Source organism: Schistocerca gregaria, chromosome X (genome assembly GCF_023897955.1).
Source record: "Schistocerca gregaria isolate iqSchGreg1 chromosome X, iqSchGreg1.2, whole genome shotgun sequence".
Taxonomy (NCBI): Eukaryota; Metazoa; Arthropoda; class Insecta; order Orthoptera; family Acrididae; genus Schistocerca; species Schistocerca gregaria.
Genome location: NC_064931.1, coordinates 97874703 through 97891997, shown reverse-complemented (window position 1 = coordinate 97891997; position 17295 = coordinate 97874703). Strand labels below are relative to the sequence as shown.

The window sequence follows — 17295 nt, the reverse complement described above, 5'->3', positions numbered from 1 at the left end:
CGAAACGTACGACATAAAAGTTTTCTGGGTATGGTACGGCGTCATAATGTAAAAAACTACTGCTGCTGGAGAAAAACCAACATTTCGGCAACGGTTGCAGCGGCCTTCTTCTGGGTCTAATGGTGCGTCCTAGCTATGCAGTGTCCTTTATATTTTGTTGTTACTGTTCACTGAGTATGCCACTACGTCATACTTTTAAAAAGGTAGTTAGTTTCATTTGTCACTTAGACGAAACGTAGTTCCCGCTCTTCTCTATGCTCACGAGGCAAAAGGCTTTAGACCAAAATATTTCGCGACGACGTGATAAAGTAATTAAGTTTGCGGCAGGCTGTTTCCAGACAGAAGCCGTTAGCTGTAACACGCGGATAAGATCAGTGGTTGAGGCAGTATGGGAGGTGTTCTGCTTAGTGGGTTTTTGTTGCAGCTCGTCATCGCTGTGCGATATGAGCGATGTCACAACGGATGTATGCAAGGAGGCTAACAGCTCGGCAGGGCCATCAGCTGAAGGTGTGGTCCCCACGGCGGCTGGCTCAACTCCGCAGTATATATAGCGACGGCAGTCACCGTCTGCTAACAGTCTCTCGTCAACCATGGCTTACAAGGTGCGTACCACCAGCGTTCTCTACACGTTTGTATCGAAACTAAGGCAAGTTAATGCCGCTTCTTCTCAGTGTCATGCTAACAGCGAGTTTGGAAGTTTTGTTATGAGTGCAACTCTCACGTGGAATCTTGTATTCTATATTTTTGTAAATATTTATGCGATCTAGTAATCTGCTATCTGTGACAAGGTACCACAGCTTTTGTTTGTAAGTCCAGCATCCCCAATTATACCTCGTATTTCGATATGGCTCCAAAACACAAACTTCTTCTCCCCCGGACAATAGAATAATAATAATGATACACACATTTAAAAAATAGCGGCAGAGGTCGCTCTCAAATTGTGCGACTTCTGCTACTGTCTAATTACCTAGTAAATATTCTTACGGACTTCAGAATGAGATTTTCACTCATCAGCGGAGTGAGCGCTGATATGAAACTTTCTGGCAGATTAAAACTGTGTGCTGGACTGAGACTCGAACTCGGGACCTTTGCCTTTCTCGGGCAAGTGCTCTACCAACTGAGCTTTGCTTCTGCAAAGTTTGGTAGGTAGGAGACGAGGTATTGGCTGAAGTAAAGTTCTGAGGACGGGGCGTGAGTCGTGCTTGGGTATCTGAGTTGGTAGAGCACTCGCCTGCGAAAGGTAAAGGTCCCGAGTTCGAGTCTCGGTCCGGCAACAGTTTTAATCTGTCAGGAAGTTTGAGTTTCAAGTTTCTTACGGACTGTTCGAAACATCAGATTTATTATTTTGCACCGGTTTCTATACGGCGTAATGATTTTGTTTTTAAATCCCATGACAATCCATGTTTTCTTCGAAAATATTACCGGGTTTTCTTAACTTTCTAGTTATATGCAACGTTTGATGCGCTGTGATAACCATGAGGCCAAATTCCTTATTCTTATTTAATTTAATAATTCAGATTACATTATATGCACTGCATTCAGATTGATGTAGTGCCTGCAAATTGGCTTCTGCGTCGGGATCTTCGATCGACGTTTGTTCAACTATTTCCCTGACGTTTCGCCAGCACCAGGGGCTGGTGTTGTCAAAAGTTTACCCCCGTTTGCTGGTAGCAGGCTGAAGTCGAGTCCGCAGCCGGATATGGGAATAAGTAACCCGCCTTCCCAAAATCGCAGGATTTTCTTTGGTTATTGCCATTGTGGTTCTCTCCTTGCTACTTGCAACGGTCGTTCAGTTCAGCACAGGAATCACAGCATGAAGCTTTCTTCTTTATTAATTAAACTGTTGTCATGTTTGCGAATTTCTATGGCTCTCAAAGTCGAGAATCTCCATCACGGCGAATTTTGTTACACGCTGACACGGACATTCTCACTGTAGGAAGAGCTATCACGCCCGCTTGTTCAGGGAAGCCATAGAAATTCATAAACATGAGATGTGGTATAGGTAGGTGGTAGATAGATGTGGAACTCAACACTGGCGATGTAATATTTATTAGCCGTCCAGTTGACAGTCCATACATTAAGAGTGGATTAATCTACTCTTTTTAAGTAACTAGCACATCACTAGCGCCTAAGACAAACTCATTCATTAAGGAAAAAAACATTGGTTCCGAGTTTCAATTTATAGAGACTTGTGGAAATTGTGGAAAGAAATTTTTGACTTACCTACAACATGCGGTAGTAAGATTTAGAAATAAAATCGTTTGTGATTTTTTTGTGGTCTTTGGCCCCTCCCTTAATTTGAGGTGATAAAGGCGTACTACACTGCGCAACACAATCAAAGGATTACTTTTTCGAAACCCAGTAACTGACTCACACTGAGACGCAAAAGTTTGAAATTTGCCTCAAAGGTGCCTACAAGCTTCCTCTGTAATCGTGAACATCGTGGCGTCCTACGACGTCACCCTCGTGTTCGACGACGCTTCATATATCAAGATGTCAACATATGTGAAAAAAAGCCAGAGCTCAGAAGGGTTGGGTTGGGTTTTTTGGGGAAGGAGACCAAACAGCGAGGTCATCGGTGTCATCGGATTAGGGAAGGACGGGGAAGGAAATCGGCGGTACCCTTTCAAAGGAACCATCCCAGCATTTGCCTGGATGGATTTAGGCAAATCACGGAAAGTCTAAATCAGGATTGTCGGAATCGGGATTGAACCGTCGTCGTCCTGAATGCGAGTCCATTGTGCTAGCCACTGCGCCATCTCGCTCGGTCCAGAGCTCAGAAGTTCGTGTGTAAGTTAGGTTAATGATGTCACATTGTTTATGTGTGGTATCAGGTGAGTTAATGATGTCACTTCGACACCAAATTTCACCAAAATTCTGCCCAACGCCACCGTGGACTTGTCACTCGATGGGAAAGTCGTCACCCCCTCGCCTCTTACCCACATTTCACGCCTTATTTTGATGCCACTGCAATTCAGGTCAGAACCGCGTCACCCAACGTTGAAGTCGTGCGGTTTTCTTATGGATGGCCGAGGAAAAAATTTCGAACACACCGCTCGACACGAATAGACCTCAGGGGGTGGCATAAAAGGTGTCAATGTGACAAAAATGGTTCAAATGGCTCTGAGCACTATGCGACTTAACTTCTGAGGTCATCAGTCGCGTAGAACTTAGAACTAATTAAACCTAACTAACCTAAGGACATCACACACATCCATGCCCGAGGCAGGATTCGAACCTGCGACCGTAGCGGTCGCTCGGTTCCAGACTGTAGCGCCTAGAACCGCACGGCCACTCCGACCGGCTTGTCAATGTGACCACCCCTTTCCTTGGGGCGTTGACTGTGGCACATTTCGCGTACGAAAACAACAGTTCTACGTGCGATGACCAACAGGACGTCGTTCTTGACCACCTTCGACGTTGCTCACACCTTTCCTTCCCGCCGGACATTTCAATCCCTCGTCTAAGAATCCCCAGTTTGGTAACACCCTCAGTGGCACCCACCGACATTTTTTTGAGAGTTTTAAAAATGTGACTTTAAAGAGAAACCCTGCGAAATAGTCCTAGACATCAGCAGGAAGGTAGCTAGTATCGGACGGATGTCAAGTGGTTGCCTAGGTGCAGGTGCCTAGGACTGTTTTGAAGGTTTTCTCTGTAAAGGCACGTTATAATTTCTCAATAAATGTGGGCGGGGGTCGTTGAGGGTACTGCCGAATCGGAAGGGCCTTAGAGGGACTCTTTACCGTCGTATTGACATACGTGTCAAAGTCGCAGGAGGGCGTTGGACAGGAGGCCCCAAAACGCATAAGCAGCCATTCCTGCTTCAGATCACTTTCAGATTGATTCTGAACGGTCCCCAGTGGTTACCCAGAGTGCACAAGAGCAAACATTGTGTTCACACTGCGCTCCAAAGGGGTCGTATCACGTTCAATTGGGATGCACGCCAGAGTGCCTTTAGAGAGGGGTTGAAAGATCCGGGGACGTCAGCAGCTTCAAATGTTGTCAATAACGTCATCCTGTAGGTCATCGCCGGCCGCGGTGGTCTCGCGGTGCTAGGCGCGCAGTCCGGAACCGTGCGACTGCTACGGTCGAAGGTTCGAATCCTGCCTCGGGCATGGATGTGTGTGATGTCCTTAGGTTAGTTAGGTTTAAGTAGTTCTAAGTTCTAGGGGACTGATGACCACAGCAGTTGAGTCCCATAGTGCTCAGAGCCATTTGAACCATCTGTAGGTCATCACACTGAGAACTATCGTTTTCGACCGCGAAATGTGCGAGAATCAAAACCCCAAGAAAAGGGAGGGTTTCATTTACGCCCTTCATGCCATCCCCACAGGCCTTTTTATGTCGACCGGAGTGTCTGAAATCTCTTCCTCGGCCACCCGCACGTAAATAGCCTGATTTCAACGCTGAGTGACACAGAGGCGTCAAAAGATGGGGCGAAATTTGGGTAAGAGAAGGTGTGGCGACATTTCAATCGCGTCATACTTTCACTGTGCCATTGGGCAGAATTTTGGTGAAATTTGATGTCAGTGTGACATCATTAACCCACCTTGCACCTCGCATGAACTTCTGAGATGTGGCCTGTCTTCGCATGTGTCGACACACTGCTGTACGAAGCTTCGTCGAGACCGTGACTGATGTCGCAGGGCGCCACAGTTTTGCACAAATATAGATGAAGGCTGTAGAAGCCTTTGGGCCAAATTTCAGTCTTATACGTCGCAATGGGAGACAATTCCTAAATACCGAAAAAGTTATCCTTTAATTTGTTGTGCAGCGCATTTGCTTCCATATCGAAAGTGGCTAGAAACGAAGCTGGGTAACTAAAGAGTAAAGCAACTTTTCGGACTTTCCTAGAAGACGTTTGAATAATTCTTCTAAGTTGGTTGTTGGACTGGTGTCAAACACATTTTCAGATGGTGAAATTGCCGTCTGGAAGGCAAAAGTCTTGACTAAGGTAATTATATTGCAGATTCTGTCCTAAGAGGTGAAAGATGTCCACATGGGAGCTCCGTCTTCTGTGGTAGGAGAACTTATAACGTGCAGCTCTAAATCTCCAGATATTTTAGGCTAAATCGCATGTCTCCCCACAGTACATTGCGTTGTAGCTAAGGAACACTGTTTTTTTGCTGTCCGGCACAGTCGTTCAATTCAGGTAACTCTTAGTGGTGTCCTGCAGGAGCAGAATTTCTGTTGTCACTTCGTTTCACACTCTTCTTTCCATCCATTTAGGCAGCCAGCTATACAAACTTTAATGTACCATTACGTTTAATATTGATCGTCTGGTCGAAAAGTTGTTTTAACGAACTTGACACATCATTGCTTTGAAGAAGACAACGGAGGGATAGATGCTGCGGATCCTTTCCAAGAATATTCGTACATATACTCACAAATACTAACAGACCAAGTGTTGTGTGATACCTAGCTTTCCTGTATCTCATGCAAGTAAACTTAATGACAGTAGTGTTTTTAAATGGAAGACCGATGGTGAGCGGTACATGATACCTTGGACTGGCTGGTTCTCAACAGCCAATAAATACGATCGACTAGGCTGCTGTATTTCTATGATGTCCAGGTTACTCATATATATTATGTGTTGTTGTTGTTGTTGTTATGGTCTTTAGTCCACAGAGTGGTTTGATGCAGCTCTCCATGCTACTCTACCCTGTGCAAGCTCCTTCATCTCGCAGTACCTACTACAACCTACATCCTTCTGAATCTGCTTAGTGTATTCATCTCTTGGTCTCCCTCGACGATCCAGGTAGATGTAATCTGCGTAAAGGAAGTCTGTGTCCAATGATCTACTGCCGCAAAGATCTAGGGATGTCTTGAGACTTGACAGAAACGCTCAGGCCGGCTGCGACCAAATTTTTGATGACTGTAGTGCGTGCATGTGCCAACGGCCTTGCCGCAGTGGGAACACCGGTTCCCGTCAGATCACCGTAGTTAAGCGCTGTCGGGCTGGGCTGGCACTTGGATGGATGACCATCCGGTCTGCCGAGCGCTGTTGGCAAACGGGGTGCACTCAGCCCTTGAGAGGCAAACTGAGGAGCTACTTGATTGAGAAGTATCAGCCCCGGTCTCGTAAACTGACATACGGCGGGAAAAGCGGTTTGCTGACCACATGCCCCTTCATATCCGCATCCAGTGACGCCTGTGGACTGAGGATGACACGGCGGCCGGTCGCTACCGTTCGGCCTCCATGGCCTTTTAGGGTGGAGTTTAGTTTTTTTTTTAGTAGTGAGTGCATATATAGTGTAGTATAGTATTCGTGTTGATGAAGAGAGAAGGGCAGGGATGAACCTGATATCGACAGACAAGAGGATCGAACATGAGGACACCAGCCAAATGAATGCTGCCAAACATGTTACACCCCCTCACTTCCAGGGGCGCAACGGACAGATTTCGAATTTAATCCAGGCCATTGGCGTAAAATCTAGTGTCAGAATCTTCACTATGCCATCTCTTCTCCCTCTCCAGATAAGGTCTGTATATAAAGTGTAAACAACTACGTACACGTATTTTTAGAGTTAATAGGAGAGTTAAAGAGAAACACTTTTATTATGTAACACAGATGTCACAAATGCATCGTTTCGGCGCTATGGGTCCTTGAAAGGTCTGACGTTGAACTTATTTTAGGCCAAACGTTCAAAGTTGTTCTGACTGATTGATATGCAACATGCTGACATTGGAATCAGATTTTTAATACATTTACATCTTACTACTAGGAAGGATGAGTTTTCATTACTGCTAGCGGAGTCCACGTCCGTGGACAAACAATTACGTCATTATTATGCATGTTGTGTTGTGTTTACATGAAAGTCTCTGCTGTTGTTAACAGGTTCACGATGGTTGATTACACTCTAATCGACTCATCTGACATGCATCTCATTTTTGGGAAGAGACGATGCTACAGTCGAGCAGCAAGGTGCCTGTATGCAAAACGATTTTCAGGGAGGAGGCTACAAAATCATGTCACATTTCAAAGACTTAATGGCCGTCGTCGTAAAGCAGGATCCCTTAGACCAGACCGATGGCAAAGTGGAAGACCTCACTCTATGGGAACTGTATAGTTTGAGGAAGCTGTGTTACGGTGAAGTGGGGACAACCCCAGCAGCAGCTCATTATCTAAAGAACTGCAACGCCACTTCGTGGAACATCCTGTAGGAGACGGGCATGCATCCGTTCTAAGTATCAGATGGTAGAAGACCTGGCAATTAATAATTTTCTTCGGCACCTTAATTCAGCCATCAGTATCTACATCAAATTGTCAACATTCCTAACTTCCAAATGCGTGATTTATTTACTGAGGAAGGAAATAATATTCAGTATCCACAATAGTCATGTCTGGGAGTTAGGAAATCCTAGAGTCACTCGTGTGTTATAGAGGCAGCAGAGATTTACCATAAATTTTTGTGCTGGTATTGTTCACGACCATCTGACTGGGCCGTATCTTTTGTCTAACACGATTGGTGGAGGAAACTACCGTATGTTTCTCCGTGTAGTACCACCGGAAATGTTGGACATGTCCCACTAGCAGTCATGAGCCGGGGTTGATTTGGGTTGTTTTGTGGCAGGAGACCAGACAGCAAGGTCATCGGTCTCATCGGATTAGGGAAGGATGGAGAGGGAAGTCGGACGTGTCCTTTTCAAAGGAACCATCCCGGCATATGCCTGGAGAGATATAGGGAAACCACGGCAAACCTAAATCAGGATGGCCGGACCCGGGATTGGACCGCCGTCCTCCCGAGTCATGAGACGATTATGGTTCCAGCATGACGGGGTCGCACCACACTTTGCCGTTGATGGCAGAGAACATTAAGATTATGTTTCCCCATTTCTTGGATTGGGAGGGGTGGGCCAATTTCTGGCCACCACGTTTCCTGCATTTTACGTCTATGATTTTGTTTGGGGGGGGGGGGGGGAATTGAAGCGTTTGGTGTTAGCTAAACAGATACACTCCTGGAAATTGAAATAAGAACACCGTGAATTCATTGTCCCAGGAAGGGGAAACTTTATTGACACATTCCTGGGGTCAGATACATCACATGATCACACTGACAGAACCACAGGCACATAGACACAGGCAACAGAGCATGCACAATGACGGAACTAGTACAGTGTATATCCACCTTTCGCAGCAATGCAGGCTGCTATTATCCCATGGAGACGATCCTAGAGATGCTGGATGTAGTCCTGTGGAACGGCTTGCCATGCCATTTCCACCTGGCGCCTCAGTTGGACCAGCGTTCGTGCTGGACGTGCAGACCGCGTGAGACGACGCTTCATCCAGTTCCAAACATGCTCAATGGGGGACAGATCCGGAGATCTTGCTGGCCAGGGTAGTTGACTTAAACCTTGTAGAGCATGTTGGGTGGCACGGGATACATGCGGACGTGCATTGTCCTGTTGGAACAGCAAGTTCCCTTGCTGGTCTAGGAATGGTAGAACGATGGGTTCGATGACGGTTTGGATGTACCGTGCACTATTCAGTGTCCCCTCGACGATCGCCAGAGGTGTACGGCCAGTGTAGGAGATCGCTCCCCACACCATGATGCCGGGTGTTGGCCCTGTGTGCCTCGGTCGTATGCAGTCCTGATTGTGGCGCTCACCTGCACGGCGCCAAACACGCATACGACCATCATTGGCAGCAAGGCAGAAGTGACTCTCATCGCTGAAGACGACACGTCCCCATTCGTCCATCCATTCACGCCTGTCGCGACACCACTGGAGGCGGGCTGCACGATGTTGGGGCGTGAGCGGAAGACGGCCTAACGGTGTGCGGGACCGTAGCCCAGCTTCATGGAGACGGTTGCGAATGGTCCTCGCCGATACCCCAGGAGCAACAGTGTCCCTAATTTGCTGGGAAGTGGCGGTGCGGTCCCCTATGGCACTGCGTAGGATCCTACGGTCTTGGCGTGCATCCGTGCGTCGCTGCCGTCCGGTGCCAGGTCGACGGGCACGTGCACCTTCCGCCGACCACTGGCGACAACATCGATGTACTGTGGAGACCTCACGCCCCACGTGTTGAGCAATTCGGCGGTACGTCCACCCGGCCTCCCGCATGCCCACTATACGCCGTCGCTCAAAGTCCGTCAACTGCACATACGGTTCACGTCCACGCTGTCGCGGCATGCTACCAGTGTTAAAGACTGCGATGGAGCTCCGTATGCCACGGCAAACTGGCTGACACTGACGGCGGCGGTGCACAAATGCTGCGCAGCTAGCGCCATTCGACGGCCAACACCGCGGTTCCTGGTGTGTCCGCTGTGCCGTGCGTGTGATCATTGCTTGTACAGCCCTCTCGCAGTGTCCGGAGCAAGTATGGTGGGTCTGACACACCGGTGTCAATGTGTTCTTTTTTCCATTTCCAGGAGTGTAGATATCCCAGTGGAATCAGTTGCCCATTTGGCTAGCTTTCACCTCTCACTCATGGGAAGATATACCAAGAACCAGGGACCATGTTCAACTGTAGGTCCTTTTCCTGGATGGCATTACTCAGGTACGATAAGGGAGCTCAAGTCACCGAAGTGGCGTCAAATTGAGAGAACTCGCAAACAGACGGTTGAGCACGCTTATCAAGGGTTTCCTAGCCAATCGTGTCGTACAAACTTAGTTTTGTAGTGCCCTCCGAGCGATTCCATACTTCTCCTTCTCATCTATTTCTGCTTTTTCTTCCCCCTCCTACTTCTCAATTCCTCTTTCTTTTCGCCTATCCTAAAAGTGCACCCCCACGGAAACGACGCCCAAAGAACACACCAGTTGCCACTATCAACTGACGCCACAGAGTAGATTAGGTTTAGCTAGACCTTACGAGAGACGCTGCCCCCCTGCCGCTGAAATCTGTCTCATTACCATTTTAACGGAGCCGGTGTAAGTTCTGCGCTTCTTCAGTGTTCACAAACTATACGACACTACTGGCCATTAAAATTGCTACACCACGAAGATGACGTGCTACAGACGCGAAATAAACCGACAGAAAGAAGATGATGTGATATGTAAATGATTAGGTTTTCAGCCCATTCACACAAGGTTGGCGGCGATGGCGACTCCTACAACGTGATGACATGAGGAAAGTTTCCAACCGATTTCTCATACACAAGCAACAGCTGACCGGCGTTGCCTGGTGAAATGTTGTTGTGATGCCTCGTCTAAGGAGGAGAAATGCGTACCATAACGTTTCCGACTTTGATAAAGGTCGGATTGTAGCCTATCGCGATTGCGGTTTATCGTATCGCGACATTGCTGATCGAGTTGGTCGAGATCCAAAGACTGTAGGCAGAATATGGAAACCGTGGTTTCAGGAGGGTAGTACGGAACGCCGTGCTGGATCCCAACGGCCTCGTATCACTAGCAGTCAAGATGACAGGCATCTTATCCACATGGCTGTAACGGATCGTGCAGCCACGTCTCGATCCCTCAGTCAACAGATGGGGACGTTTGCAATACAACAACCATCTGCACGAACAATTCGACGACGTTTGCAGCAGCATGGACTATCACCTCGGAGACCATGGCTGCGGCTACCCTTGACGCTGCATCACAGACAGGAGCGCCTGCGATTCTGTACTCAACGACGAGCCTGGTTGCACTAATGGCAAACCGTCATTTTTTCGTATGAATCCAGATTTTGTTTACAGGATCATGATGGTCCCATCCGTGTTTGGCGACATCGCGGTGAACGCACATTGGAAGCGTGTATTCGTCATCGCCATACTGGCGTATCACTCGGCGTGATGGTATGGGGTGCCATTGGTTACACGCCTCGGTCACCTCTTGTTCGCATTGGTGGCACTTTGAGCAGTGGACGTTATATTTCAGATGTGTTACGACCCGTGGATCTACCCTTCATGCGATCCCTACGAAACCCTACATTTCAGCAGGGTAATGCACGACCGCACGTTGCAGGTCCTGTACGGGCCTTTCTGGATACAGAAAGTGTTCGACTGCTGCCCTTTCCAGCACATTCTCCAGATCCCTCACCAATTGAAAACGTCTGGTCAACAGTGGGCGAGCAACTGGCTCGTCACAATACGGCAATCACTACTCTTGATGAACTGTGGTATCGTGTTGAAGCTGCTTGGGCAGCTGTACCTGTACACGCCATCCAAGCTGTGTTTGACTCAATGCCCAGGCGTATCAAAGCCGTTATTACGGCCAGAGGCGGTTGTTCTGGGTACTGATTTCTCAGGATCTATGCACCCAAATTGCGTGAAAATGTAATCACATGTCAGTTTTGGTATAATATATTTGTCCAATGAATACCCACCCGTTTATCATCTGTATTTCCTCTTGGTGTAGCAATTTTAATGGCCAGTAGCGTAAGTCTGCGACCTACGGTGAAGATGCTATATTGTTTTCCGTGTTGCAGGTACTGGTGCTAGCGTCGCTGGTGGGTGTGGCGTGCGGTGGCATCATCGGAGGACACGGGGTTCTGACGGCAGGGCCGTCGCTCGCCGTCGTGGCCAGGGGCCCCGCGCCGGTGGTGAAGGCCGTGGCGGGCACCGACACCGACTTCGACCCCAGCCCGCAGTACAGCTACGCGTACGACATCGCCGACTCGCTGACCGGCGACAACAAGGGCCAGCAGGAGACGCGCGACGGCGACGTGGTGCAGGGCAGCTACACGCTGCTCGAGGCGGACGGCTCGCGCCGCACCGTCGAGTACACGGCGGACCCCGTCAACGGCTTCAACGCGGTCGTGCACCGCGAGGCGGCGGTGGTAGGCGGCAAGGCGGTGGTCGGCCCGCCGGCGGGGGTGCAAAAGCCGGTCGGCCCCTTTGGCGTCGCCAAGGTGCCCGCCGCCGTCGGCTTCGCGCCGCTCCACACCCAGGCCTACATCGGCTAGCACCTCCCTCACCTCCTCACCGGTTCGACCTGTTTCATTTATTACACCCACTCACTGCCGAACAATCATAGTATCTCAAATAAAAACCTTATATCCAAATGTGAGTCTCTTCCTTTCTTAATAACCTAACAGTCAACGACTTTCTCTTCAGATTGCTAAAGTATTTTGTTTACGTGTTGCTTGAGGCTTTCCCGATAGACATGTTGTATATATGGTTCCCGGGCGAGACGTCGGATGTCATTTATTTAACAAATAGGGGGCTCTGGCCCTGCCTTAGCAGTGCGTTCGTCCCACCTGAAGATGTCGGCCAGTTGCGCTGATGAAATATTGTGGAGTTTTCACTATCACATCCGACGTCTCGACCGAGAACCATATATATTTTGTTTATCTCCAACTGCATCGAAAGAAATGACCATCTCGATAAAATAAGAGAAATCAGAGCTCGCGCCGAAAGATTAACATGCTCATTTTCTCCATGCGATATTCGAGAGTGGAACGGCAGAGAAATAGTCTGTAAATGGATATGTGAACTCTCTGCCAAATTCTTCACGTGTAACTGAAAGCTTGACACTGTGTCAAGTGAAGATATTCATTGCAGTCTGTTGTCGCATTTATGCATGCTTTCGCGCGTCGCTGAAAGGATCCAGTCAAACTGCTCAATGAACAAAACGACTTTAAAATGCATAACTATTCCGAATTTTATGAAGACAGTTTATAGAGACACGCCGCCAAATACATCTTCAAACAGTTATGCCGCTACGGTGTTTACATCGGACGATGAGACCAGCTCAGCACCGGAGTTCAACAAAACGCAGTCCCTGTTTCAGAGCCATGGAAAACAACGCCCTGTGGTAGAATACTTCCAAAAGAAGGACACTAGTAGGTGAGATAGAGGAAAACGAGTTCCATATGTGAACTACGAGGTTCTCTCCCATTCTAGTTTCAAGTTTACTCTCTAGCCATAATTTAACTTTGTAGCTGTTTTGTTTTAACACATTGATTTCATCTTCTTCGAGGGCCCCATATAGAGAGCAACATATTATTTGTTGCCCGTCATCAAAAAATACCAAAGAAGTTCGAAGAATTTGCGCTATTTTTTTTCTCAAGCAAATACTTAAAAGCAACAAAAATTAATTACAAGAGGCATTAGAAGTTACTGTCGCAAGCACTGCGCCATACCTGACACCTGCGAACCACCATCTGTTGAATTCACTCATAAATGTTTCAAATGGCTCTGAGCACTAAGAGACTAGACTTCTGAAGTTATCAGTCCCCTAGAACTTAGAACTACTTAAACCTAACTAACCTAAGGACATATCACACATCCATGCCCGAGGCAGGATTCGAACCTGCGACCGTAGCAGTCGCGCGGTTCCGGACTGAAGCGCCTAGAACCGCTCGGCCACCCCGGCCGGCAATTGACTCATAGATTCCTGAAATAATGAGAACATCTACACACGCTGCATACCCTGACATCTGTTTTCAATGGCGTTTTTGTGTGCATTTCACTTACCACATGCCTTTGACGGACAAGTTCATCGAGTTTTGGTCTGGTCATCTAGGTGGTAGGTAATGTTTCCCATATTTACGAGGATATGTAGTCTTTCCCAGATGTGAGTTATTCGAGTCGGCATCTTAAAGGGAGGAATGAACATTAGAGTTTAATGTCCCATCGACAGTGAGATAATTAGAGAGGGGCCACAAGCTCGGGATAGAAAAGGACGGGGAAGGACTGTGCCTTGCGCTTTCAATGGAACCATCCCGGCATTTGCCTTAAGCGATTTAAGGAAATCACGGGAAACATAGGTATGAATGTCTGAATGCTGCTTTAAATCGTCGTCCTTCCGAATACGAGACTAATGTACAAACAACCACGCTCGGTTCCGGCGCCATTTACAACACCCCGAAGCTACTTATTTTTATTTCGAGTGCTGTGTATATTTGGCGGATTGACAGACCTCCGTATCTTCAACAGCATCACAATTACCGCATTATTCTATGCGCTACGTTGCTGCGTGTGGCAATGACACGCTGTATTAAGTGTTTATGGACATCTACATCTACATCTACATCCATACTCCGCAAGCCACCTGACGGTGTGTGGCGGAGGGTACCCTGAGTACCTCTATCGGTTCTCCCTTCTATTCCAGTCACGTATTGTACGTGGAAAGAAGGATTGTCGGTATGCTTCTGTGTGGGCTCTAATCTCTCTGATTTTATCCTCATGGTCTCTTCGCGAGATATACGTAGGAGGGAGCAATATACTGTTTGACTCTTCGGTGAAGGTATGTTCTCGAAACTTTAACAAAAGCCCGTACCGAGCTACTGAGCGTCTCTCCTGCAGAGTCTTCCACTGGAGTTTATCTATCAACTCCGTAACGCTTTCGCAATTACTAAATGATCCTGTAACGGACCGCGCTGCTCTCCGTTGGATCTTCTCTATCTCTTCTATCAACCCTACCTGGTGCGGATCCCACACTGCTGAGCAGTATTCAAGCATTGGGCGAGCAAGCGTACTGTAACCTACCTCCTTTGTTGTCGGATTGCATTTCCTTAGGATTCTTCCAATGAATCTCAGTCTGGCACCTCCTTTACCGACGATCAACTTTATATGATCATTCCATTTTAAATCACTCCTAATGAGTACTCCCAGATAATTTATGGAATTAACTGCTTCCAGTTGCTGACCTGCTATTTTGTAACTAAATGATAAGGGACCTATCTTTCTATGTATTCACATCACATTACACTTGTCTACATTGAGATTCAATTGCCATTCCGTGCACCATGCGTCAATTCGCTGCAGATCCTCCTGCATTTCAGTACAATTTTCGATTGTTGCAACCTCTCGATACACCACAGCATCATCTGCAAAAAGCCTCAGTGAACTTCCGATGTCATCCACCAGGTCATTTATGTATATTGTGAATAGCAACGGTCCTATGACACTCCCCTGCGGCACACCTGAAATCACTCTTACTTCGGAAGACTTCTCTCCATTGAGAATGACATGCTGCGTTCTGTTATCTAGGAACTCCTCAATCCAATCACACAATTGATCTGATAGTCCGTATGCTCTTACTTTGTTCATTAAACGACTGTGGGGAACTGTGTCAAACGCCTTGCGGAAGTCAAGAAACACGGCATCTACCTGTGAACCCGTGTCTAAGGCCCTCTGAGTCTCGTGGACGAATAGCGCGAGCTGGGTTTCGCACGACCGTCTTTTTCGAAACCCATGCTGATTCCTACAGAGTAGATTTCTGGTCTCCAGAAAAGACATTATACTCGAACATAATACGTGTTCCAAAATTCTACAACTGATCGACGTTAGAGATATAGGTCTATAGTTCTGCACATCTGTTCGACGTCCCTTCTTGAAAACGGGGATGACCTGTGCCCTTTTCCAATCCTTTGGAACGCTTCGCTCTTCTAGAGACCTACGGTACACCGCTGCAAGAAGGGGGGCAAGTTCCTTCGCGTACTCTGTGTAAAATGATGTATACTTTCCTAAATTTTAAACATGTATTTCTAATTGTATTTTATTACTTTATTGCTTTATTTAGTAATTGTTAAGCGGCATTTTTCTTAATATTCCTAGAAAAAAGTGCACTCACAACAGTGAAAGCATAAATAAAAGGTCATATGGCATTGTTGGATGCGGTATTCAAGATAATGCCCCCTAATTAGAAGGAACTTATTTATTACCTCCTTTCCTTTGCTGTTAGTGTAAGTATATCTACGTAGCTTAGATTACTCTTCTGATTCGATGCAGGGTGTCTATTCATTCAGGTCTATCTTTCAGTTAGGCATCTGCATTCGCAATCGGACAGTGTTATTGAACATCACTCTTTTAGCGCCCCGCTGACATGTTAAACTAATCTGCATTACTCACCGTCTGATTTCTGACAATTGGACCGCGCCCAGTCGTCGTCACGATTTTATCCAAATTTGGGGTATCCGAGCATGCAGGGCTTGGGCATAAATGAAAGTGACAGAAGTAGGAGCTCCTGATGAGCAAGTATTTAGAACAAATAGCATTTTTGGTGCAGATCGGGCGGGGCAAAAGCTTCCAGGCAGCGGAGTCCGCCCGGGGACCGGGTGTTTGTGTTGTCCTAATGACCTCATCATCATCTCATCACCATTCGTGAAATGGCAAAACTGGAAATGGGAAGATTAGGAACTTGTACGGGCCCCGGTGACCACGATGCTGAGCGCCCCGCAAACCAACATCTTCATCATCATCCGGACAGCTGTAGGCACAGGAGACAGATCCCAGAACAGTAATCAGACGACCGTGGGATCGAGCCTCTACGTAGAAACACACTTTTCTTTTTTCTTGTTTACAGTTTTTACGTTACTTGTACTGCGAATATACCGAAAAATGCACAGTTAATTAGTATTATTGATTTGTACTAATATTTATTAATGTTTTCATAAAAGGCATGACAAGGATTTGTATGACTTACACGAGAAATCCATACATTAAATTAGATACTTTTTTATTCTACAGGCAATGTATTACACGATGCTAGCGTTGTCCTCAACGGCCCACAGTGGCTCGACCCTACGACTCCCGGATTATTGTTCTGTACTCTTTCCGACGCGCCAACCGCTCCCAGAAACTATGCCTCGCCCAACCCGCGACAAAAATGCTGCTTTTTTTAACTTTTGGGCATCTGTAGCTCCCACTTCCGTCACTTCCATTTCTATCCAAGCCGTGAATAAACAATAAACTTGGACGAAATCGCTTATCACGAGTAGGCGCGATGCCCCTTGTGGAATAAAAAAGTGCGAGCGCTACCCACTCGCTACTGCAATAAACAGCTTTTAATGTTATGCAACATTTCATTAATAATTTGGCTATGTGCACAATGGAAACACCATCATATTGAAATATCTTAGCGTATTCCTAATTTCTTAAAAAAGAGTCGCCTAATGATTGGAGAAATTGCAGAAACTAGGGTTCATGAAAGGAAATCGGTTTCACAAATTACTGGACGTTTATTCAGATTTGAGAAACAACATGGAATCTTACTCCAATGTTACTTCTGAAAACCAAAACACAGAAAATTAACATGAAAAACTCAAGCTAATAATGAGTGACATCCACTGGCATCGTTAATAAAACTGAAAGAAGTATAAATCAGAGTTCCTCATTTGCGCAAGAGAAATACCCCAACTACACATTCAAGATGCCCAAAAAAGCCATATACATGCGAGCTTCTCAGGTTACAGACTTTACGATATGAAACTAACACCTTATGCTATAGCAAAAAGCGACACTTAACATCTCCAGACTGCACAATCAGCATGGGACAACAACCAGGAAGCGAATGAGACGAATAACAAGGTCACTGTTTTCAGCACAAACTCTGTTGGAGCGGTGACAGCATGCTTGTAGCCAATGTGACCAAACGGAATTCCACCGAGTCATGAAAATAGAGGGGAAC

The 17295-nt window shown here is 46.9% G+C and overlaps 1 protein-coding gene and 1 pseudogene across 1 annotated transcript in view; both read left to right on the top strand.

Annotated features, from left to right (window-relative positions):
• The first annotated feature begins 578 nt into the window (after positions 1–578).
• Positions 579–17295, top strand: part of LOC126297919 (cuticle protein-like) — a 43266-nt gene continuing 26549 nt past the window's right edge. The window contains exons 1-2 of the mRNA XM_049989234.1: positions 579–602; positions 11369–11830. Coding sequence (XP_049845191.1) covers positions 591–602; positions 11369–11830 — 474 coding nt within the window. The 5' untranslated portion in view covers positions 579–590. The remainder of the gene's footprint in view (positions 603–11368; positions 11831–17295) is intronic.
• LOC126299742 (5S ribosomal RNA) lies at positions 5893–6010 on the top strand (annotated as a pseudogene).